Below are 24,039 nucleotides of genomic sequence, written 5' to 3'. Positions count from 1 at the left end.
TTCTGTGGAAATTGAGATTATTATGTAATATAGAACCCAGTGGCAGTTTATAGCGTATGTTCTTCCATGCCCCCTACTTTGCTTTGTGCTCAGTGTCACCTCTCTCTATCTGCTGTGCTCACTTAAATAACCCCAGATCACTTCCTCTTAGAAGAAGTCTCTCATCAGCTCTGCCCCATTTTGTCCTAACTGACTTAGGTTCCTTTCTTCTGTGGTCATTAAGGTCAGACCGATTTTGCTCCATGTCCTGACCTTCAACAAATTCCTTTTCTTCTCTGAGCCTGGCATCTTCTGTTGCTTGGAGGAAAATACCTGCTTCTTCAGATTTAAGACCTTTTTGGGATTTTACTAAGGCAGGTTAGCCTGTGACCAGAAGTACTGCTTTTGAAACTGACTGCTTGGGTTCATATTCTGGTTCTACTGCCAACTTACCATGGAACCTTGCAAAAGTTACTTAACCTTTTTGTGCCTCAATTTTCTCATCTTTAAAATGGTGACGTAAGTACCTAACTCATAGAGTTACCTTGAGGGGTCACTAGAGAAAACCTATGTAGTGCTTAAAACACTTCCTGACATATAGTAAATGCTCAATAAATATTAAAACCATTCTGTACCTTCTATACTCCCAAGAATGATCAATATGTCTTGTAGCTGTGATTTCCACACATGGCTAACTCGCTCGGGTTGGGGGTGAGTTGCTGTTGTTTTTGAGTTGGGGTCTCACTCCTTTGCCAAGGCTGGAATGTAATGGCACAATCATAGCTCAGTGCAACTTTGAACTTCTGTGCTTAAGCGATCCTCCTGCCTCAGCTTCCTGAGTAACTGCAGACATGTGCCGCCACACCCAGCTAATTAAAAAATTTTTTTTTGGTAGAGATGTGGTCTCACTATGTTGCCCAGGCTGTTCTTGAACTCCTGTGATCCTCCCACCTCAGCTTCCCAAAGTATTGGGATTACAGACATAAGCCACCACACCTGACCTAACCTACCGATTGTTATATGAACACAGAATTTCCAGTGTGGACTGACTGGTAGTTTTTTATGTTTGTTTTGTTTTTGATTTTTGAGACGGAGTCTCTCTCTGTTGCCAGGCTGGAGTGCAGTGGCGCAATCTTGGCTCTCTGCAACCTCTGCTTCTCGGGTTCAAGTGATTTTCCTGCCTCAGCCTCCTGAGTAGCTGGGACTATAGGTGCCCACAACCATGCCTGGCTAATTTTTGTATTTTTAGTAAAGACGGGATTTTACCATGTTGGCCAGGATGGTCTTGATCTCTTGACCTCATGATCCACCTGCCTTGGCCTCCCAAAGTGCTGGAATTACAAGTGTGAGCCACCACGCCCGGCCCGACTGGTAGTTTTTATGATCTATACTGCTTGGTTCTGTTTTTGTTAAGTATTTTAAGTATTCAATATGTTGTTAATTTATTCATATAGTCTCAATATAACTATTAAATATGTATTAACTATTTTCAGATACAACTAACAAATGTAGTAAACATTTATTATATGTCAATGACTGTGCTAGGCAATTTAAGAACATCATTTTAAAAAATCTTCAAGCATTCATGAGGTACATATTATTACCCCCGTTTTATAGCTAGGGAAATTGGGGTTCAGAGAAGTTAAAAATTTGCCTGTTTATATTTGAAAAACAAGAACAGAACTGTACCTTACAAAAATAAATTCATGGTAGTTTAAAGGTTCAGATACAATTCAGACTATAAAAGCATTAGAAATAAATATAAAAAATATCTTATAGTTGTGGGTTATAGTCCTAAGGATGACGTGAAAAGTGGAAGTCATAAGGGAAAAAAAGATACATTTGTTTCTATTAAAAAATAAATTCCCTTACAATAAAACATTACATATTCAGTTAAAAGGCTGAGAAAAAATATTTGCACTATACATGACAAAAGACCAATAGAATAAATTTCCTTTGAAACAAACAAAAAGGACAAGCTGCCTAGTTGCAAAGTAGGTAAAGAATAGAAATCAGTGAGCAATAAAAGAGGAAGATGTCAGCATATGCAAATGTATTCATTCTATTAGTATTTGAGGAAATACAATAAAAAAATTAAAGAACAACCCATCAGACTGACAAAATAGAACAAGATTGATAATTTCAAGAGTTGGTGAGGTCATGAGTACACAAGTATTTTCACTCTGCTGGTGGGTTCATGAATTGGTGGAAATACTTTGGAAGTAAATTAGTCCTGTCCATTCATATTCAAATTGTGCATTTCACTTTTCAAAATCTACCCTCAAGAAAAGTACTCAAGTACATGCATAATGGGGTATGTATAGGGAATGCTTTTTGCAGCATTGTTTATAATTATGTGAACAACCTAAATATCGTTCAAAGGAGAGTAACTAAACATGGTTTAGATAAACTATGACATTTTGTGCATAGTATGAAAAACGGAAGTAGTTCTATGTGTATTAATGTTGGACCATCTCCAAAATATATTGTTGCAAGAAAACAAAACAAAATGGCTAAAGATACATCTAGTATGAAACCTTTCGTATTTTTTAAGTCCATATACAACCATACTACATTTTTCCCCTTCAAGATTCATAGATATGCACAGAAAAATATTTGAAAGAGTAAACACCAAATATTTAACAGAGATTACCACTAGAGAGGTGGACGAAGGCAATGAAATTGAAAGGGTGTCAAATAGACCTTTAACAATATTGGTAACTAATTTTGCAAGGAGAATATAGTTTAAAAATTAATTTTAGAAAGAGGAAAGCATATTAAAAGTTGCACATAAAAAGAGGCAGAGCTTAAAACTAGGTAGTCTAGCAAAACTAATAAGCCAGGCACAGTGGCTCATGCCTGTAATCCCAGCAGTTTGGGAGCCTGATGCAGGAGGATCACTTGAGGCCAGGAGTTTGAGACCAGTCTGGGCAACATAGGGAAACCCTGTCTCTACAAAAAATTTAAAAATTAAAAAAAAAAAACTCAGCCAACAAATAACAAGTTATTATGTTGTCTTTTATATTATCCCTCTAGATTATGAAAAAATATTTTTAAAGGAAGCTATAATGTTTCGGTTACTTCCAAGCCTGGCAGTCATTCAGAAATTAAGATTCTTGATCAGTTATGTATTCCTTTGTCTCTATCCTAAATTTGAGCTCTTAGCCTCTTAAAGTAAATGTCAACCTACTTAGTTCAATTTTCTGCCTTGTCAGCATATCATTGTCTCATGTTCTGCATTAATGACAGAAAGGATATTAAACCTATTAACACTGAACGGATTCTGCTTTTATTGTCAACGAATTCTTCTTCTGTATCATTCTCTTGGCCTAACTTAACTAATGCAGAGTGCTGAATATTGAGTGCTATGCTAACTTTGAAGAGTGTCCAGCACCTTTTGGGTTTGGATTTGTAGTTTTATGTACAGTTAAAAGCCTGACCCCTCCATAAGCTGTTATCATATTACCTGAATGACTTTAACATGGAATGTTTAAAAATGATACCTTAAATATGATAAATCAAAAGTTTCCTTGTAAATGTGGTATTGTGACAGCAGCTTTCAGCTCCTTTGTTGCATCCTTTAGCATTTACTATTTTGAATATATATTCATGAAACAAGAATGGCTTGATGGCCGGGCATGGTGGCTCACACCTGTAATCCCAGCACTTTGGGAGGCTGAGGCAGGTGGATCACTTGAGATCAGGAGTTTGAGACCAGCCTGGCCATCATGGTGAAACCCCATCTCTACTAAAAATACAAAAATAGCTGGATGTGGTGGTGCACGCCTGTAATCCCGGTTACCTGGGAGACTGAGGCAGGAGAATTGCTTGAACCTGGGAGGTGGAGGTTGCAGTGAGCCAAGATTGCGCCACTGCACTCCAGCCTGGGCAACAGAGGAAGACCCTGTCTCCAAAAAAAAAAAAAAAAAAAAAAAAAAAAAAGAATGGCTTGTACAGTTGACAAGGAGGGGATCAGGCATGACTTGGAGAGCAGGCCACCCATATGTTTCTGGTGGTTTCTTAGGACTCAAGGACTTTTTGGAGAATATACTTAACAACTGTTGATGACATTGGATATATTTTTTATGTTGATTTGAAGTCTTCATATTGTTTCTGACCTTTCGCCTTTCACTTGGCCTCTTTATGCCATAAGGGAGGTAAGAGTAACAGTAACCTCTTTTTCTTGCTTAATGATCAAAGTACCTTCACATGGTAATCAAGATGGAACTGCTTAAATTCCTTTCTGTAGCTCACAGTACCTTGGAGAAGTTTCACTATACTTTTCAAAAAAAAGAAATGATTCCAAGGGTACTTTTCTGGGGCTTTAGTCCAGCTTGTGATTTTGGAGTGGATCATTGGCCTGCTCTGCATAGCTGGCTTTAAAAGACTACAGCAGGAACTTCCCAGAAATGAGGAACAAAGAAATGTTGTAGTCAGCCTTCTAGACTTTCTTTTTAAAAACGGTGTAGTAACACTTATTAGTGATGCCTAATAATGCTTAAAATTAATAATAACTGGAGTAATTTAGAAATTATAAGACATTTCGCAGCCACTCCACATTTCAAGGTGGAGCTCATGCATATACATTAGACCAACTCTTTTGCTTAAACACTTGGCTGAGATTGTTAAGGGACTTTCTCAGTCCTTTTGGCCCTGATTGCTGCGCTAAGTTTCTTAAATATTACATGCTCATTAGTGCGTGTAAGTACATGCTTTTCACCCCAGAACACTCATGATCTTTACGTCATCTTTCTGCCTCAGCTGCTCTTTCATCTGGATCATGGAATGTTGCAGGGTTAACACAGTGTTGCTGGCTTTGCGTCAAGAAGCTCCTTGATTACATTCATCAACACATTCACATGGTGTTTCCAAGCACTCACAGAACATTTGCCATGGAGGATGGTAATTTGGAGAACTGCCCTTTTACTCTCACATTGATATGCCACATGTGTCTGTACAGCTTCCCATTGTGAGAGCCTCATTCAGGTGTGGCTCTGGGCTGGACCTGTGGACTGCGGGATCTAGAGCAGGACTGTAGCTAACTGGGCAGTTACCCTGGGTGGCTGGAATCGGCTGTTTCTGAAAGGCAGATTATATAAGTAGCACTGTTAGTCCCAGGGGATAAGTGGGCTAAAAAATGAAAGCTCAGACAAGATGAAGCCAGATGGCCACAGGAATGGAGTAGGAAGCAAGGCCTTGTGTTGAGGAGAGGGAACTGCCAGCCCAGGGCTCTATCTAAGAAAATTATTTGTGGGGTTGCTTGCTGCTATTTGTTATGTGGACTGGCTGAGTCAAAACAAAACCAAACCAAAACCAAGATTTAGTAACACCTGAGTGAATGAGTAGATAATCCTAAATTGCCAAAATGACTACCTACCTGCAAGCTTCCCAGGTGGGCTCAAAGCTACCTTGAAGCATGCGTTGCATTTGCCTTACAGAAAGGAGGAGTGTGTCAGCCCAGTGGTTACATGGAGTTTGAGTGTCATCGTTTTGTGGTCTCACTGTTGAATGATGGGCCTAACAAGACATCTGTATATTGGAGTTTTATCTTTGATAATTTTCTGTGGTTCCATAGTCTAAATTTGGTGAGTTAATATTCTGAAACACTTTTGAACCAGAACGACTGAACTCTAGTTTCTAATTCAAAATAGGTAATGTTTTCAGTTTAGATCATGAAATATTAGAACTGAGAGGGAGCTTTACCTCACCTCTTTTGACACCATCCTATAGCAGACTCTATTCATTTATTTGTTTTCTTGTTGTTTATTCTGTTGAGCATCTACTGTGTGACAAACACTACTCTTGACAAGAGGATATTCTGAAAAGAGATAAAGTCTATTAAACATAAGTTTCCCATAAGCAGCAAGTTTGTTAGATTTTTATCCTGTTGTGGATCTGTCTGTTTGCATACTTATAAACACTGAGCTTTTTTGATCATTCTTTTTTGAGATGGAGTCTTGCTCTGTCACCTAGGCTAGAGTGCAGTGGCACGATCTCAGCTCACTGCAACTTCCACCTCCCAGGTTCAAGCAATTCTTGTGCCTCGGCCTCCCAAGTAGCTGGGACCACAGGTGTGCACTACCACACCCAGCTAATTTTTGTATTTTTAATAGAGACAGAGTTTCAGCATGTTGGTCAGGCTGGTCTGGAACTCCTGACCTCAAGTGATCCGCCCACCTCGGCCTCCCAAAGTGTTGGAATTACAGGCGTGAGCCACTGCGCCTGGCCTTTTTTGTTCATTCTTTTTCCTTGGAACTTTGGCTTTGGTGACTGCATGGTATCAGGAACAGATAAGAATCTCATTGAATAGTTACTTTTGCTCTTCATTAAGTCTTAGTGATTTAAGAAAGGTGACTGTAAGATGCCTATATTGACTTGCTGTCCTTAAAGAGTGAATTTTTCTTTTCTTTTAGAATCATAGATCCTAACTGGATTGCATATCCTTGATAAAGCTAGACCCCTTTTACGTTATAGAACTTTTATGGAAATGCAAATAGACACATATTCAATTTTGCTGGTGTTTATTTTTTTACTTAACTAGGATAATTTAATCTTGCCTTGATTCTTCCACTTTTTAACATAGTAATTGTGTTTGGTTATATTCGATTAAAACAATTTACTTCTTTTTTCATTTCCTTGGAAGAAAAATTATTTTTATCAATTTAAAACAAATCAGGAAATTCTAAAGTGAAGATCATTCTGCTTCCATGAGTTTTATATTTGCAGCAACTTATTCTTTTTTAAACAAAAAGGGCTTTTATGAAACTGCTAATAATTGTAACTTTGTTCAGTATTACATGTTTCTTCAAATGTGGCTGCTTTCCAAATACCACAAATAGTTTATTTTACCTTTAAGAGATGTTTTAAATTGAATCATTGGTTAATTCTGAAAGTAATTCAAGCAGAGTTTATAATCCTCTACTTACTATGACTCTTTAAAACTTGCTAATTAAAAACAAAATCATAGTTGGCCCTTTTCTCATAGTTTAGACCTTGGCAATGAAAAGGAAACTGCAAGCATTTATTTCAACTGAATTTGAAACCGTGGTTTAGTCTTCAACTCTTTAACAAAACAGGGAATACCATATGTAACAGTCCAGCATACATTTTTTGCTTTTTGTGTCTTGAAAGTTTCCTGCCTCACTTTCTCTTTGTCTACTGGATATTTTTATTCAGTTGATAAATTGCAAATATCCTAGAATATTTTATATGGGACTTATTTAATCAATGAGATTGTATCCTTGCTATTTTACATGCCAGAGCATTTTGGCATTTGGTTCACTTCTACTCCCAATAAACAGCTTAGGATAGAGTAGTAGTTCTGAGAATTGCTGAAGAAGGGTGGGTCTTGGCAATGATCAAACCCAGTGGGATAAGATTGTGTTAAATCGTGAATGTTATATGCATAGCCAGGAGATTGGAGGAGTTCAACAGTACTAATCATTGAACAACAACAAGTGTTCATAAGTCACTGAAAGAATGTAATTGAAAGAGAAGTGCAAAAAAGAGGATTGTGGAGAAAGATAAAAAGGAAAGGACATATATTTGTTCAAGTAAATGAGAGGAGAATCTGCTGCATGGACAAAGCCTCAGTCCTTCCTTAAAACGTTGACGGCTACCTTGATTTACAATTCGTACCTTCCCTACTTTGCTGCATTTTTCCTTTTCAGCACCTCCCCTCACTTTTAAAAAACTAATTTGCTCTTCTCTGGGCTTTCCCCTGCAGCCCTCTCCACAATAGATGATTGTCCCGCACAGATGCTGTCCTGCCACGAAGGCTCTTAGCCTTTCTGGCTGCTCCGCCCGCCGCTCGCCAAGTGAGGACAGAGGGTCTTTCTCTGGGGTGTGCTTTATTTCATATGTGCTCAGCCTGCCTACCCTGGCTCTTCTAATACATATTAATGCTTTTCTCTCCCTGACTTATGAGGACAGGATCGTTTGATCATTTCTTGTTTTGAATGTTCTTTTTGTGCTGACAGAGAAAGAGATGACTTGATGTCTGCACTAGTTTCCGTAAGGAGCAGCTTGGCAGATACGCAGCAAAGAGAAGCAAGTGCTTATGAACAGGTGAAACAAGTTTTGCAAATATCTGAGGAAGCCAATTTTGAAAAAACCAAGGCAAGTCTAATAAGATGCAAATAAAAGTGTCTTTCTTTTTTTTTTTCTTTTTTCTTCTGAGTATTTATTTTGTTATTCTTCTATAACTAAACTCTGTTTTTCAAACACACAAAGTGAATTATCAATCTGTTAATGTTGACTTTTCTGAATTAAACAAATTTGCTATTTGGAGAATTCTTACTCCTCTGCAAATACTGTTGTTGTATCACTGTTCAGAGAATGTAGTACAGTATAATACTTTGAGAGACCTGTATGCTTAATCTTTTTATTTGCTGATAATTTGCAATGCTGCAAAAATCTTAACACCCAGGCATTAGTTTGTATATGTTCGTATATGACTAAAGACAAATGTTTTTCCTCAATAATTGGGAATTTTTGAGAAAATCCAAATATACCAAAGACAATAATATATACATATTTAGTAGCATTTTTTTTTTTTTTTTTGAGACAGAGTCTTGCCCTGTCGCCCAGGCTGGAGTGCAATGGCACGATTTCGGCTCACAGCAACCTCTTCCTCCTGGGTTCAAGTGATTCTCCTGCCTCAGCCTCCCAAGTAGCTGGGATTACAGACACGGGCCATCATGCCCAGCTAATTTTTGTATTTTTAGCAGAGATGGGGTTTCACCGTGTTAGCCAGGCTGGTCTGGAACTCATGACCTCAGGTGATCTGCCCACCTCGTCCTCCCAAAGTGCTGAGATTACAGGCGTGAGCCACTGCGCCCGGTCTTAGTAGCATCTTTGAGTCTGGACTTACTGTAAGGTAACTCAAACATACTTAATGAGAATAACAGTTTATACTTAGTGATCAGACGGTGTTATAGGCACTTTGAAGAATAGGAGGTTACTGTTGATTCATTACTGTGTTTGGGGGCCACACCGTAATCCGTTAAAGTTGCATGTATTTTCCCTAGACACACTAGCATACAATTCAAGTTCTTAATGGCCACGTGTAGCAAATATTGGACAGTGCAGATATAGAGCATTTTCATTATCATGAAAAGTTTTGTTGGATAGCACTGGTCTAAACCATATACGAATCTCGGTGTTTTATTAAAATATTAGGGCTACATTACTGAGTATATGCCCAGAGGAATATAAATCATTCTGCTGCAAAGACACATGCATGTGAATGGTCATTGCAGCACCCTTCACAATAGCAAACGTAAACGATGGAATTGATGGAATCAACCGAAATTGACGGAATCAATCTAAATGTTCATCATGGACAGATTGTATAAAGAAAATATGGAACATGGACACCATGGAATAGTATGCAGCCATAAAAAGAGTGAGATCAGATCTTTTGCAGGAACATGCATGGAGCCGGAGACAGTTATCCTTAGCAAACTAACGCAGGAACAGAAAGCCAAATACTACATATTCTTACTTATAAGTGGGAGCTAAATGATAAGAACTTACGAGCACAAAGTAGGAAACCACAGACAGTGGCATCTCCTTGAGGATATAGGGTGGGAGGAGGTAGAGGAGCAGAAGAGATCACCATTGGGTACTGGGCTTAATACCTGGCTGATAAAATAATCTGTATAACAAAACCCTGTGACATGAGTTTGCCTATGTAACAAACCTTCACATGTACCCCCAAACCTAAAATAAAAGTTAAAAAAAAATTAGGGCTATTCAATTCTGCATTAAGCCTCTTGTCAGCCATTGCTATGTCCATTTGTCTTTATCCAGTTCATCCATAACTCTTCCCGTTTGACCCTCCTGCCTTCTGAAACTTAGGTTCAGTTATGACCAAACTCCCCAACATACTGTTTCCTCAGACTCCCCTGTTTCTTCATTTGTTGTGAGCTCTAGCTGTCCCTCGATGCCATGACTTTCAAAACCTTCAGTGAAGGCCCTTGTGTCAGTCAAGTCGTCTCAGGTGGGTGTGATGGAGGAAATCTCAGTTACTTCACTCCTGACTGCCATTTCCAGGGCTTTGTTTTGGCACTTACTCTCAGGTCCTATTCCTCTTTGAAATTAAGCTACTGCTCTGTGTTAATCTGTTTTGCATTGCTATAAAGAAAGAGCAGAGATTGGTAATTTATAAAGAGAAGTAAGTGGTTTATTTTGGCTCATGTTGTGCAGTCTGCATACAAAGCATGGTGCCAACATATGCTTCTGGTAAGGCCTCAGGAAGATTTCACTCTGACAGCAGGCAGAGGGGAGCAAGCCTCACAAGGGAGCAGGACTGAGCGAGGAGGAGAGGGGCCAGGCTCTTTCTAACAATCAGACCTCAGGATAACTAATAGGGCACCAAGCCATTCATGAGGGATCCACCCCCATGACCCAAACACCTCCCACCAGGCCCCACCTCCAACACTGGAAGTCACATTTCAACATGAGAGATTTGGAGAGGACAGGTATCCAAACCATATCACACTCCTCTTTGAAATCAGTGTTGTCTCTCTTCTCCCTAATCAATAAAATCTCTCGTTTGAGAAGGTGCTCTTTGACCCTTTCTATTTTATTTTATTTTTATTTTTATTATCATTTTTTTGAGACAGAGTTTCATTCTTGTTGCCCAGGCTGGAGTGCAATGGTGCAGTCTCAGCTCACTGTAACCTCAGCTTCCTGGAATCAAGTGATTCTCCCACCTCAGCCTCCCAAGTAGCTGGGATTACAGGCATGCGCCACCATGCCTGGCTAATTTTGTTTTTTTAGTAGAGACAGGGTTTCACAATGTTGGCCAGGCTGGTCTCAAACTCCTGAGCTCAGGTGATGCACCCATCTTGGCCTCCCAAAGTGCTGGGATTACAGGCGTGAGCCACCACGCCTGGCCCCTTTTTAAAAGTTTTAACATCTGACCCTTTTCCTCTTCATTCTATCTCTTTCATCATCCTTAAATGTTTGAATTTCCATGTTGCTGATACACAAAACACTAATACTCTTCAGCTTCCTTAACTCTACTATATCTCCTACTTCTACGCTAACATCCTGCATGAACTGAAATGCCCCTAAGATCTCTCTGAAACCACACTCTCTGACTAGGGCCTTTGCTCTTCTTTCCTCCCTATCAAAGTTAAATCTACTCCATGTCTTCATTTTCGCCTCTAGTTCTTCAGCATTCTTTCTTTTTATCTCTCATTTTATCTGTTGTGTCCAGGCTGGTCTTCTTTTCTTCCCATTTAAATATAAATTTTGCCATCTCAAATTGAACTCACATATTCACTCTCCCAAATCTGCTGCCCCTTCTGTATTCTCTTACTGGATGGCACTTTTTATTCACTAACATGCTCTGATCAGAAAAGTGGATTTCACCCTGTCCTTCACCCCTAACTTTTAACCAGTCACTAAGTACAGATCTGAGTTTCTAACGTTTTCTTGAATTCTTTCCCTCATTAACACTTTTCTTATGGAAGCTAAGTAATCTCTGGATTTATCTATTACACTTCTTCCTAGCTTGCCTCCCTCCTTCGTTCCACTCCCTACACTGCAGCCAGAAGCGATCTTTCTTAAAGACACATTTGATCATGTGACTCTGATTTAAAATTCTTCGGTGAATTTTCACTGCCTTCAAGACAGTCTCCACATTCTTTCCCATGCCCGTGGTCTGTCCTAATGTGACTCCCTTTTGCCCTCCAAGGCTGCTGCTTCTTTCCTCCTCTCGCGCCCTGTCTCCCAGTACACTCAGCTATCATCAAAGGCAGGAGGGTTTAGGGGGTGAACATGGGCTTGCTAGAGTTAGCCAGACTTAGATTCAACTTCTGGCCCCACCATTCACTGGCTGTGTGACCTTGGATGAGTTACTTTAACTTCTCTGTGCCCCAGTTTTTCCTCATCTGTAAAATGGAGGAATATGTGACTCCTAGGATTGTGAATGAGGACTGCATTTTAAAATGTATATTGGTTATCTTATACAAACCCAGGCAGGCACAAAATATTTTCTCAATAAATAGCGGTGGTGGTGATAACCCTGCTGATTATCCCATCCTCTCTCCAGCCTCTGAGTCTTTGTATGTGCCATGTGCATTCTTCTCTGCTCCACTGCCTGTATATTACTCTAGCCTTACTTATCTTAGCCTACATGGTACTCCCTCTAGGAAACCTCTTATCTCCTCTGTCTAGATTCGATGTACCCTTTATATGCCTTTATAGCAGGGTTTTTCAACCTTGGTGCTATTGACATTTTGGGCTATGTAACTCTTTGTTTTGAATGCTGTTCTGCACATTGTAGGATGTTTAGAAGCCTCTACCTACTCAATGCTAGTAGCTTACCCTCCTCCCCCAAGTTGTCACAACTGAAGATGTCTCCATACATTGCCAAATGTCCTCTGGAGGGCACATTTACCCCCATTTGAGAACCACTACTTATATAGCATTTATCAAAATGTATTATTATTGCTTGTTTGTCTGTATCCTTCATTAAACTTTTAAAAAAATATTTCAGCTTTTATTTTCGAAAGAGGGGTACATGTGTAGGATTGTTACATATGGTGGACCCAGGTATTGAGCATAGTGCCCCATAGGTACTTTTCCAGCCCATGCCCCCCTCTCTCCTCCCCCAAGTTGTCTGCAGTGTCTGTTGCTGCCACGCTTATGTCCATGTGTACACAATGTTTAGCTCCCATTTATAAATGAGAGCATATGGTGTTTGGTTTCCTGTTACCGCATTACTTTGCTTAGGCTTATGTCTTCCAGCTACATCTATGTTGCTGCAAAGCACATGATTTCATTCTTTTTTATGGATGTATACATTCCCTGGTGTATATGTACCACATTTTCTTTATCCAATCTGCCATTTATGGGCACCTAAGTTGATTCCACGTCTTTTTTTTTGAGATAGAATCTTGTTCTGTCGCCCAAGCTGGAGTGCAGTGGTGTGATCTTGGTTCACTGTAAACTCCGCCTCCAGATTCAAGTGATTCTTCTGTCTCAGGCTCCCGAGTGGCTGGGATTACAGGTGTGCACCATCACGCCTGGCTAATTTTTGTGTTTTTAGTAAAGACAGCGTTTTGCCATGTTGGCCAGGCTGGTATTGAACTCCTGACCTCAAGTGATCCACCCGCCTCCGCCTCCCAAAGTGCCGGGATTACTGGCGTGAGCCACCATGCCCGGCCTCTATGTCTTTGCTATTATGAATAATGCAGTGATGAACATTTGAGTTGATGTATCTTTTTGGTATAATGATATATATCCCTTTGGGTATATACCCAGGAATGGGATTGCTGTGTTGAATGGTAGCTCTATATTAAGTTCTTTGAGAAATCTCTATTAAACTTTAAAATTGTCACCAAGCCAAGGGCTTGCTTCCCTATGCACATAGAAGCCAATGCTACGGCACTGGCTTTTAAGAAAAGAAAAGGCTTTATTGCAAGTTGACTGGCAAGGAGGCAAGAGGCCACACTCAAATCTGTCTCCTCGTTCTGCGGCAAGATCAGGAAGATTGGTTTCAGAGGTGTTTCTAAGTAGCCCCAGGTGATACCAGTGCAGCCAGTCTGCCAGGGTGGTGGTAATCACAATGAGGAGGTTAAACCTCTCATGTACCCCACAAATATATGCATCTACTATGTACTCAACAAAAATTAAAAATAAAGTAAAAACAATTAGGAGGTTAAAGCTTTTTCCCATTGCACATGCCTGGACTACATGACTTGCAATTTTGGCTCAGTGCTATCTGTAACAACTTAAACAATGGTTAATCAGTCTGCACTAGTCCCTTGGTTACAAAATCTCTGGTGTTACGGAATTTCTCCACCCTGATCACTGTTAAATCCATAGCATCTTGCGTAGATCTCAACACATAATAAATAGGTACTCAGTAAATATCCACTGAGGAAGGAAATTGCAACTCAGTTCTCACTAGCACTCTACAGTTCCTTTATTCTTATCTTTCCAGCTTACCTACTTTGCCAGCAAAAGTACCCAGTGAAAATTAGGCCCAATCACACTTTTTTTTTTTTAATGGCTAGTTTGAGCCTCCCAAGCATTGCTAAAGGAAGTCATTTAACAAAGCCACTTAATAGCGGGGCGCAGTGGCTCACGCCTGTAATCTCAGCACTTTGGGAGGCTGAGGCAGGCCGATCACGAGGTCAAGAGATTGAGACCATCCTGGCCAACGTGGTGAGACCCCGTCTCTACTAAAAATACAAAAATTAACTGGGCATGGTGGTGTGCGCCTGTAGTCCCAGCTACTCGGGAGGCTGAGGCAGGAGAATCGCTTGAACCCGGGAGGCAGAGGTTGCAGTGAGCTGAGATCACGCCACTGCACTCCAGCCTGGCAGCAGAGTGAGACTCCATCTTAAAAAAAAAAAAAAAGCCACTTAATGAGTTCCACTGAAGAGTAATACTAGTCACCTTCAGTGGTTGTAGGTACTGTTGAACAATTCTTTTCTCTGCAGTTGAAGACCTTATATACTCTAGCCAGGAACTCCACTTTCCTCACTTTTCCAACTCCACTGCTGGCACCTCACTTTCTTCGGATGACCTACTTCTCACTTTACTAAGATTAGGACCAACTGACAAGAGCCTCCTCAGCATCTTCTCATCCCTCGAATGTTTCCTCTCCTTATTTCTCCTTTCTTTTCTGGCCCTCTTATTTCCTAAGATGAACATCTTTCTCCCTGTTTTTGATGTCTCCCACTTCTATGTCATCACATTTTTCTTGCATCCTTTGTCCTTTTCTCTCCACTGTTTTTCCCCCTCATCCTGCCCACAGCCTTTGTTTAAGTAAACAAAAAGCAGCTTTCCTGTGATCATCTTTCACTCCGTTTATTACCGTCCATTCCTCATTTCCCTGGCAGACATCTCACAACAGTTGTCCACCCTGGTAGCTTTCCTTTCACTTCTGAGTGCATCGCAGCCAGGCTTTGAACAAACTGTAGCCTGATTTTATGTTACTGAAGTGCTCGCTTCATGATCACTGGTCACTTCCTGATTACCAAACCCAGTGACCTCATCTCAATCCTCACTGGACTTAAACTCTATAGATTTGGAACCCTGTTAACTGGCCTATCATAACATACCATCTCTTTCCCTTGATTTAGCTGATATATTACTCTCATGGGTCCACATTGTACCATTCTTGTCTACTCTTAAGTCTCTTTTAACTTGTTTCTTGGTTTCCACAAGTCTTAAGTGTGGACGTTCCTCAGAGTTAGTTCCCAGCCCTCCTCCCATGTTGCCTGGACTTCCTGGGATTCATTTCTCCTCACGTGGCCAAATATTACCAGTGAATACGCCCACATTATGCCTTTAGCTTTAACTGCTCTCCTGAGCCCCAGCCCTACGTGTTTTGCTGCTACTAGATCTTTTTTTATGGATGATACACTGCTGGCGTCTGAAACTCTACACAACCAAACCGTTCATTGGCTCCGCCTTCCCATCTACCACTCCTTTTCTTTCTACCATTTTCTCTATGATCGTCTTCAAACAAAGGCATCACCATCTTCACCGCAGTCCTGGCTTGCATTCTTTAAAACATCTCGGTTCTTCCCTATGCTTGCTCTTGACATTCCATCAGTTCCCAAGGTCTTTCTCTCTCTCTTCAGAGTCAAATTTCTATTTAACTATGCCTACCTTTTCATTCTTATACCACTGCCCTGGTTCAAGTCTTCACATCTTCACATGCTTTTTTTTTTTTTTTTCAGAGACAGGGCCTCACTCTGTCACCCAGGCTCGGTGGTGCAGTCATATCTCACTACAGCCTTGCACTCCTGAGCTCAACTGATTCTCCCTCCTTAGCCCCCCAAAGTGCTGGGATTACAGGTGTGAGCCACCGTGTCCAGTGGTATACTTCACGTATTCTTATACCAAGTATGCAGACAATTACAATAGCTTTCTAATTGGTTTCCCTCAAATTTCATCTAATTCCAGCATACTTTTCACAGTGCTCTCATAACATTTATAGTTCCTGAGTTATAAATCTCCCTGTTTAGGTAGCTCCCCTCTTGCAGTAGAATAAAAGACAAATCTGGCCCCATTCTAACTTTGCTAGTCTTCTCTTTCACTCTACTCTTTCAAGTCACCTTCACTGTTTCCAGAACATGACCTGCAGTTGGCCATTTTCATTGATTTGCTCATGCTGTATTTTTCTGCCTTGAAATAATCTATGAAGTATCTGTTCAATCTATGAGGCTCAACTCAAGTGGCAGTCTTCCTGAAGTTTTCCCTAGCCCCTTCTTGTTTGAATTAACTTCTTTTTCCTCTGTATTCCTATTGATGTGGTGTATAATTTTGGTAGTTGTTTACACAGTTTTCTCCACCAGAAGACCTTGAAATCAGGTCTGTGACATCTATCATTGTATTTCACACATGACCATTTACGTCTTAATTAACAATACATGTTTGTTCAGTGGAAGTCAATTATTATTAATGTGAAATTTGTAATTAATTTTTAAAAAAATTTAATAACTGAGAGCAAGCAACACTATTCATTAGGAATCTATAGCATTTTCAGTAAATTAGTAATAATGAATGCAAGGACAAAATGTATTGCAAGTCTAGTAGTTTTTATCTAGAAGGTATGTTGAAACACACTAGAATTTTTGCTTTCTAAGCGCATTAAAAAGCACAATGTGCACATGTACCCTAAAACTTAAAGTATAATAATAAAAAACAAACAAACAAAAAAAACTTCAGCCAAAAAGCAAAAAGGTGGGGAGGTAAAGGGAGGATAGATTAAATACGTATGGCAAACTTGATGGCTATTGAAACTGGTTGATGGGGTCATAGGGGTTTTTATGTAAGTCTGGAAATTTTGATAATAAAAGTGGTTTGTTTGTTTAAAAAAAAAAAAGCCAGGTGGTATACATATTTTAATTTAAAACCCAACTCCTTATATTACTGAGTGATGAAATGGTTACTTGGTTTAGTTCCTTGACGTTTGTTGCCATCTAGTGTGGCATTTGGGTATCACATGCTAAGTAGAAGGAATTATATATTTACATTCTTTGTGGCAGTGAAAATGCCTGAGGATTTTATAAGAAAATAAATATATAACTTGAGAAGTATATAATGCTGTGCAAAGATTCTTGTGTGGAACTACCTTGGATAAACTCCCTACTCTCACCACTTTCTAGGTCTCTGATTTGGTCAAGTTACTGAATGTCTCAAAGTACCAGTTTCTTCAATTGAGTGATAAGAACCAATTAAAATGTATTGAGAGGGTTAAATAATCCATGTATACCACTTAGCAAAGTATCTGGCACCTAGTAGGTGCTCAATAAATATTTTTGTTTGAAAATGGAAGTTATTTCAATTGGTGATAATTTTAAAAGAGGAAAAGAATTCACCTGGGACTAAATGGTGAGAAAAAGTAGAGGCTTTTGCAGTCACACCTTGATAAAGCTACACGAAGCAGATGAAAAGGTTAACCAGGCCTTAGGCCTGCCTGCTTGTGTTGGAAGGGAAATTGTTGAGAGGTATGTGTAAAGGCCTGAAGGCACAGGCTGTGGCATGAAGTTACCATAAGCATATCTGTAATGACATAACCCTCTAAGGAAAAAAAAAAATTTCTTTTTTACTCATAACAACTTGAACAAAGTATGTATTTCCAATTTGCTAAGACCTATCCTGCCATATACCTTTGTGGGTAAGTGGTGTGAACTTTTAAAAAAAGTTAATTATTATGTATACATAATAATTGTACATATTTATGGGTCACATGTGATATTCTGAAGATTAGTTTTTAAAACAGCAGCCTGGTAGGTTGAACAAATATTTACAAAGACTTTTTCTCCCTTTTCAAATATCCAAATTATTCTGTTTCTTGGATTACAGGGAGTCAGAAAGGCAGGAATTAGAAACCTGGATTAAAAATAAAATCAGAAAAGCATTGACTATTTGGTTATAGTCACAAGGATAGAAAATAACGCTTCTTGATTTGCACATTATCTGTCACAAAAGAAGTGTAAATATCTTGAAAAATGGTACATAGGGATAGACTGGTAAATTTCTGGTTAGCAAGGGTTTATAAATTAAAATCAATAGTTTGCATTATTCATAAGTTAGATGCTTGAAATGTGTTAATCTTTTTAATTTTGTGGGCTTTATTCATAAAAATAAAAATGTTTATAAGCTTTAAAGTTCATGTTCATAGGTGTGAGCTGTATATTTTTCATAAGATCTTAATTCCTTAGTTATGAATTATTCTGTCACAAAGATTTCTTGAAAACTAACCCTAGCAGCTGGGAAGGACTTTTATATGATCTACAATAGGTTTCCTGTTTTAAAATTTTAGTTGACTAGATATAAATTTTGTTTTCGAAAATATTTTGACTGCCTAAGATAGTAGTGCCCACCCTTTGGCTTAATAAAACCAGGACTGGGAATATCAAGTCCAATAAACTGTGTTTGAAAAAAAGTGTTAATATGTCAACACAGAATGACCACAGCTAAAGAAATTTCCCAGAAAAGAAAAGGTACCTTCAGGAATGAGTCTGCTGGGTGGGGGAAATGTATAATTCCCCAACTTCCCAAGACCTACAGCCATTTCCACCAAGGAAAGGGCCGTGTTCAGGGAAAGGGAGAGAAGCCAGGACTTGGGAACTACTGAGAGAAATAACAGCCGCAGGCCCCAAATTAACTTTGTCACCTATAAAGATCTATCATTTAATGGTAATTGCCTGTTTATAGCATTCAGTTACTATAAAATTATAATTTATAATTTTACATAAATTAAAATTATAATTTATAATTTTATATAAATTAAAATTATAATCATTTGATGGTAGTTGATTGTTTACTGACCTAGCCTTTGAGAAGTCAGTTATTATGTCTTTACTGAATGGTTATAGGGGTACTCAATCGACAGGGATTCTGAAACTAGGAGAAGAAACTCTAGAATTAAGAGAAAGCTTTAATGGAGATAGTGTATAAATAATTGTTTACTAGACCCAAATCTTTTAGTATGTGCGGTCCAGTGTGAGAGAGTTATCTTTAGAAAGAATAAATCATTTTTCTGATTCCAAGTGTTACTACGCTTTTCTGTTTTCTTCATTGTGACCGGACATATACGTTAAAATCAAAGCAAATAAAAGTAAAAGCTATTTTTGTTTGTTTGTTTTGTTTGTTTGTTTGTTTTCGAGACGGAGTCTCGCTCTGTCGCCCAGGCTGGAGTGCAGTGGCGTGATCTCAGCTCACTGAAAGCTCCGCCTCCCGGGTTCACGCCATTCTCCTGCCTCAGCCTCCTGAGTAGCTGGGACTACAGGTGCCCGCCGCCACAGCCGGCTAATTTTTTGTGTTTTTAGTAGAGACAGAGTTTCACCGTGTTAGCCAGGATGGTCTCGATCTCCTGACCTCGTGATCCGCCTGCCTCAGCCTCCCAAAGTGCTGGGATTAAAGACGTGAGCCACTACGCCCGGCCTTAGAAGCTATTTGATAATATGGAATTGTTGGTTACACGCTAAGAGACATCAGTAACCAGTTTTTTGTTTGTTTGTTTGTTTTGTGTGTTTTTTGGGGACGGAGTCACACTCTGTTGCCCAGGCTGGAGTGCAGTGGCACCATCTTGGCTCACTGCAACCTCCGCCTCCTGAGTTTAAGCGATTCTCCTGCCTCAGCCTCCCTAGTAGCTGGGATTACAGGCACGCACCACCTGGCTCAGCTAATTTTCATATTTTAGTAGGACGGGGTTTCACCATGTTGGCTAGGCTGGTCTCAACCTCCTGACCTCAAGCAATCCACCCGCCTCAGCCTTCCAAAGTGCTGGGATTACAGGCGTGAGCCACCACGCCCAGCCAATAACCAGTTTTTAACCTAATATTTTTTTTCAGTGTTTTGTTGCCCATTACTCATCATCAGCCATTGGTGGTGGCCATTCCTAATAGAGAGAAGACCATCCACAAAACCAAGGCCTCAGCAGTGGTTTTGTTTACATGATTTTACAGCTTCTCACTTTGTGCTTTTCACTGTATCATCCTATCTTGGCATTACACCTCTTATCCTGCCAGGATTATTTACTGTTGCTTGTTCTTTAGTTGATTGAGTTCTTTGAATTGATTCTGTAGGTGCCTTTCATGGTAGCCTGGTTTTAGATCTTCAGTCTCTTCTGCTGTTCCTATACTTAATGATGATGACTCCTGAGTTTTTGTTCAATTGAAAACTTTCTGATTGGATATATTGGTTTATATTAAGTAAGCGTTTTGTCTATTCATACCAGTAGTGTTCATGATATCAGGGAGAGTTATGAACATTTACTAGATTCATGTGAAATATTTTTCACAAGAGCAATTACATTTTGAATCACAAAAGTAACTCATTCATATTTCAAGCTCCAAGGGCTTAAATTATAGAAAAAGTATGCCTTTTCATTTATTTTAATATCTAATTTAAAATTTCCTTTTCCTGGCATTCTCAGCTGGAATTTTGACTTGGGACTAATTCCCTAGAAGAATCACTTTTTACTCATTGTATTTGTTTATTAGTTAATCTGAGACAATTGAATTTTACCTTTATATTTTATGCCTGGGAGCGTAGAAACTTTTCAGAAGAGACCAAAAGAAATTGGAGTTTAATGCTTTCCAGATGAAGAGAGGAAAATTCACATATCCTAGATATTTATTGTCTGTATTTATTATAGCTTTCACCAGAGGGAAGCATAACTATGCATAAAACTTACAGTGCTTACTGAGGCCATTTCCATCTCCATTAAAATCAAATGTGACTATGAAATTTCTAATCATACAGCATGTAAGTCATATGAGACCTGGGGTTCTTTCTACCATTTCAGGGGAAAAGAGAGGTTGTGTGAGGTGGATATTGTACATAAAGGCCACTGGAATAAGACTATAAGATACTATAGTACCTTACTTTTATTAGGATTTTTAAAAATTGGGATTTTACTATGCAATCTGTGTATGTAACTAAATTACATTTGTACCCCATATATTTATACAAAAAAAGACCTCCCCAAATTGGGATTTTTGAAGTCATATTTCATTATTGGGTGTTATAAATAAAGATATTGTAAAAGTGGCCAAAATGAAGTTAGAGAGTTTTTATTTCTGGAAATGCAGAGTGGGAAATTTACAGTAAAGGACAATTATGAACTTTACCAGAAATGGAAGAGCCTTATAAAACTAAGTAGTGAATACTGTCTTGAGTCTTTCCATTTAACTTACGATTATTACATAATTTTTACTTCAGTTGTATGTTTAAGGGGAGTGAACTAAATTTTCTCTTAGTTATATTTAAGGAAACTTGATTATTATATAGTATTAAACAAAAGATGCCTGTGTGTAATGATATATTCAACATTTCATTTTAGTATTTTGATCTATCATTTGAAGTATTCCAGTAATTTTTATCCATGAGCAAATAAGAAATCAGTTAAATTGGATACTTACGTATTTCGTGTAGTATAAACATGATATATAATTGAAAATATTAGAGCACTTGGTGTTTCTGGTTCCCTTTTTTAAAATTCTGACTCATCTGTGGCCCTCATCAAGGTTCATTACCTGGATTTTGTCATTGATTAATTAATATGGCTTTAATCATGAAAATTGAAATATGTCAATAAATGTAACATTTGGATACTCTTTTAGGTCAATAAGTGGTATTGATAAACAATAAAAATTATTCTAATGGGCTTTATAGTGAGTTTTTGCTATTTTAAATATACTTAAAGCTTAATTATGTCATTTTGCCTATATTTTTTCCAAATTCTAACCTCCTCTTTCAATCTGTTCTATCCTGGCAGGCTTTAATCCAGTGTGACCAGTTGAGGAAGGAGCTGGAGAGGCAGGCGGAGCGACTTGAAAAAGAACTTGCATCTCAGCAAGAGAAAAGGGCCATTGAGAAAGACATGATGAAAAAGGAAATAACGAAAGAAAGGGAGTCCATGGGATCAAAGGTACTTAAGGACTCTGCTGTTATCCACATTGCAGAAGAAAGGTTTTTTATGATGCCATTGATGATTCCATAGGCTGGAGTTCTTGAATGAACTTTAAATTTTAAAATCGTTATTATATAAGTAGTTAAATTTCATATAATTTAGAATTCATAAAAATGTTTTATCTTTTCATATATTTCTCAATAGTTTATGCTGATCTTTTCAAATAAAATAATCAGTTAGATTCCATACAATGAAATTACAAAATTTACTTTAAATCCTGCCATTCTGTTGGATTCCCTCTCTCGTGTTTCCCAGAGTCGTGCTATGAAGATACCCAGATTTTATTTCAACCTTGGCTAAATCAAGGAGAGATGACTTCCCCTGCATTATCTCCTACCCCTAAATTAAATATGCAGAAGATGAAACACTTGTAAGGAACTGAGTAACCAAGAAAAAGTGATTATGCACTCTGTATGAAATCAGTTCTGACAAATTACATGATGAATAATGACGGTAACCAGATGAAGGGAGAGATTTAAGGCAAAAGGAACAGATAACATGAAATGAGCAGTGTTTGAAAAGGAGTTCACAAACTAGAATACAGAGTTGAGTGGGACCTAGCTTTAAAATTGCTAACTAGACTCGAATTGAGCAAGTTGTGGTCCATCAACTAACCAAAACAACTGTGTTACATGTTTGTTTTTAAAAGTGGACTCACAGCTTGTACTCTAAATGCTATCTTGTTATCAGATTCCAATGTGTGATAATTAACTTATTCAGTAAGTATATACTGAGTATGTGCTGTGTGCAAAGCAATGTGGAGGCCTAAAGATATGTAAAGAGAAAAATCACAACTTCTGCCCTATGAGTTTTAAGTCTTAATAAGAGTAAACTCAGGCATTTCCTGTAAATGTCCTTGTCTTCTTATCTATTTTTAAAAATTGTGTCTGTCAAAACCCTACTACCTACCTTCTCTGCCCTGGATTGGTGATCTCAGCTGGTAAAAATCACACAGCCTTGCAGATGACACGGCTGTAGACTCCAGGTCTTCGGTGTCCATGGTCCTTTCAGTGCTTTCTAGCAGTCCTCTTATGCCTTCCTCTCTCTTATTCATTCCACACTCAACAGATATTAACCAGAGGGGCTGGGAATGTTGTAGTCACAGGAACGATGCAGTTTCCTCATGAAGCTTACAAACTCGTAGGAGAAGTAGATGTTACACAAATGTTTTCATAAGTGAGTTTTCGATCATCATTGTGATAAAGCCATAAGGTTCGGTTTAGGATACCGTGGGAATGTGTAACAGGAATCTGACCTTGTCTAGGCAGTCACGAAAGACTTTCCTGAGAAAGAGATGTTGAAAATGAGACCTGAAAGCATTGATGAGTGGTCAGGTGAAGAGGAGAAGAGGGTTTCAGGCCCAGGAAAATAACACACCCAAGACTCTGGACCTGGAAAGCATCGCACTTTCTAGGAATTTGGAGAAGGCCCTGATGGCTGGAGCATAGAGAGAGAGGAGCAGAGTAGTGGGAATGAGTTTGGAGAGTTATGTTGGGATGGAATCATGAATGGCTTTAAAATCCATATGAAGGATTTTCAATTTTGTCCAAAAAGGGATGGAAAGCCATTGAATGGCTTTGAATTTGTCAGTGTCACGATGCCATTTATATTTGAGAAAAATCATTTTGTCAGTGGATTGGAAGGAGAAGCAGAATAGATGCCTGCAGATCAGCTGGAGGTCATTATCGTAGTCCAGGTCTGGAGGTGACTATCACAGTCCAGGTCTGGAGGTGATTATCATAATCCAGCTCTGGAGGTGATTATCATAATCCAGCTCTGGAGGTGATTTCCGCAGTCCAGGTCTGGAGGTGATTATCGCTGTCCAGGTCTGCAGGTGATTATCATAATCCAGCTCTGGAGGTGATTATCATAATCCAGCTCTGGAGGTGATTTTCGCAGTCCAGGTCTGGAGGTGATTATCACGGTCCCGGTCTGGAGGTGATTATCGCTGTCCAGGTCTGCAGGTGATTATCGCGGTCCCAGTCTGGAGGTGATTATCACAGACCTGGTCTGGAGGTGATTATCGTGGTCCCGGTCTGGAGGTGATTGTCACAGTCCAGGTCTGGAGGTGATTTTCGCGGTCCAGGTCTGGAGGTGATTTT

At 39.0% G+C, this 24,039-nt stretch overlaps 1 protein-coding gene across 22 annotated transcripts in view; it reads left to right on the top strand.

The window, feature by feature from the left end:
• The window catches only part of SDCCAG8 (SHH signaling and ciliogenesis regulator SDCCAG8), a 262,973-nt gene that overhangs the window by 53,218 nt on the left and 185,716 nt on the right, over window positions 1-24,039 (top strand). For 19 of the 22 annotated variants that reach the window (XM_063593717.1, XM_063593561.1, XM_063593672.1 and 16 more), the window contains 2 exons: window positions 7,959-8,097; window positions 21,743-21,895. In XM_063593717.1, the coding sequence (XP_063449787.1) occupies window positions 7,959-8,097; window positions 21,743-21,895 (292 nt within the window). The remainder of the gene's footprint in view (window positions 1-7,958; window positions 8,098-21,742; window positions 21,896-24,039) is intronic. The other 3 variants (XM_063593820.1, XM_063593839.1, XM_063593869.1) reach the window with 1 other exon arrangement.

Source organism: Pan paniscus, chromosome 1 (assembly GCF_029289425.2).
Source record: "Pan paniscus chromosome 1, NHGRI_mPanPan1-v2.0_pri, whole genome shotgun sequence".
Taxonomy (NCBI): domain Eukaryota; kingdom Metazoa; phylum Chordata; class Mammalia; order Primates; family Hominidae; genus Pan; species Pan paniscus.
This window is presented reverse-complemented; position numbering and strand designations above follow the sequence as displayed.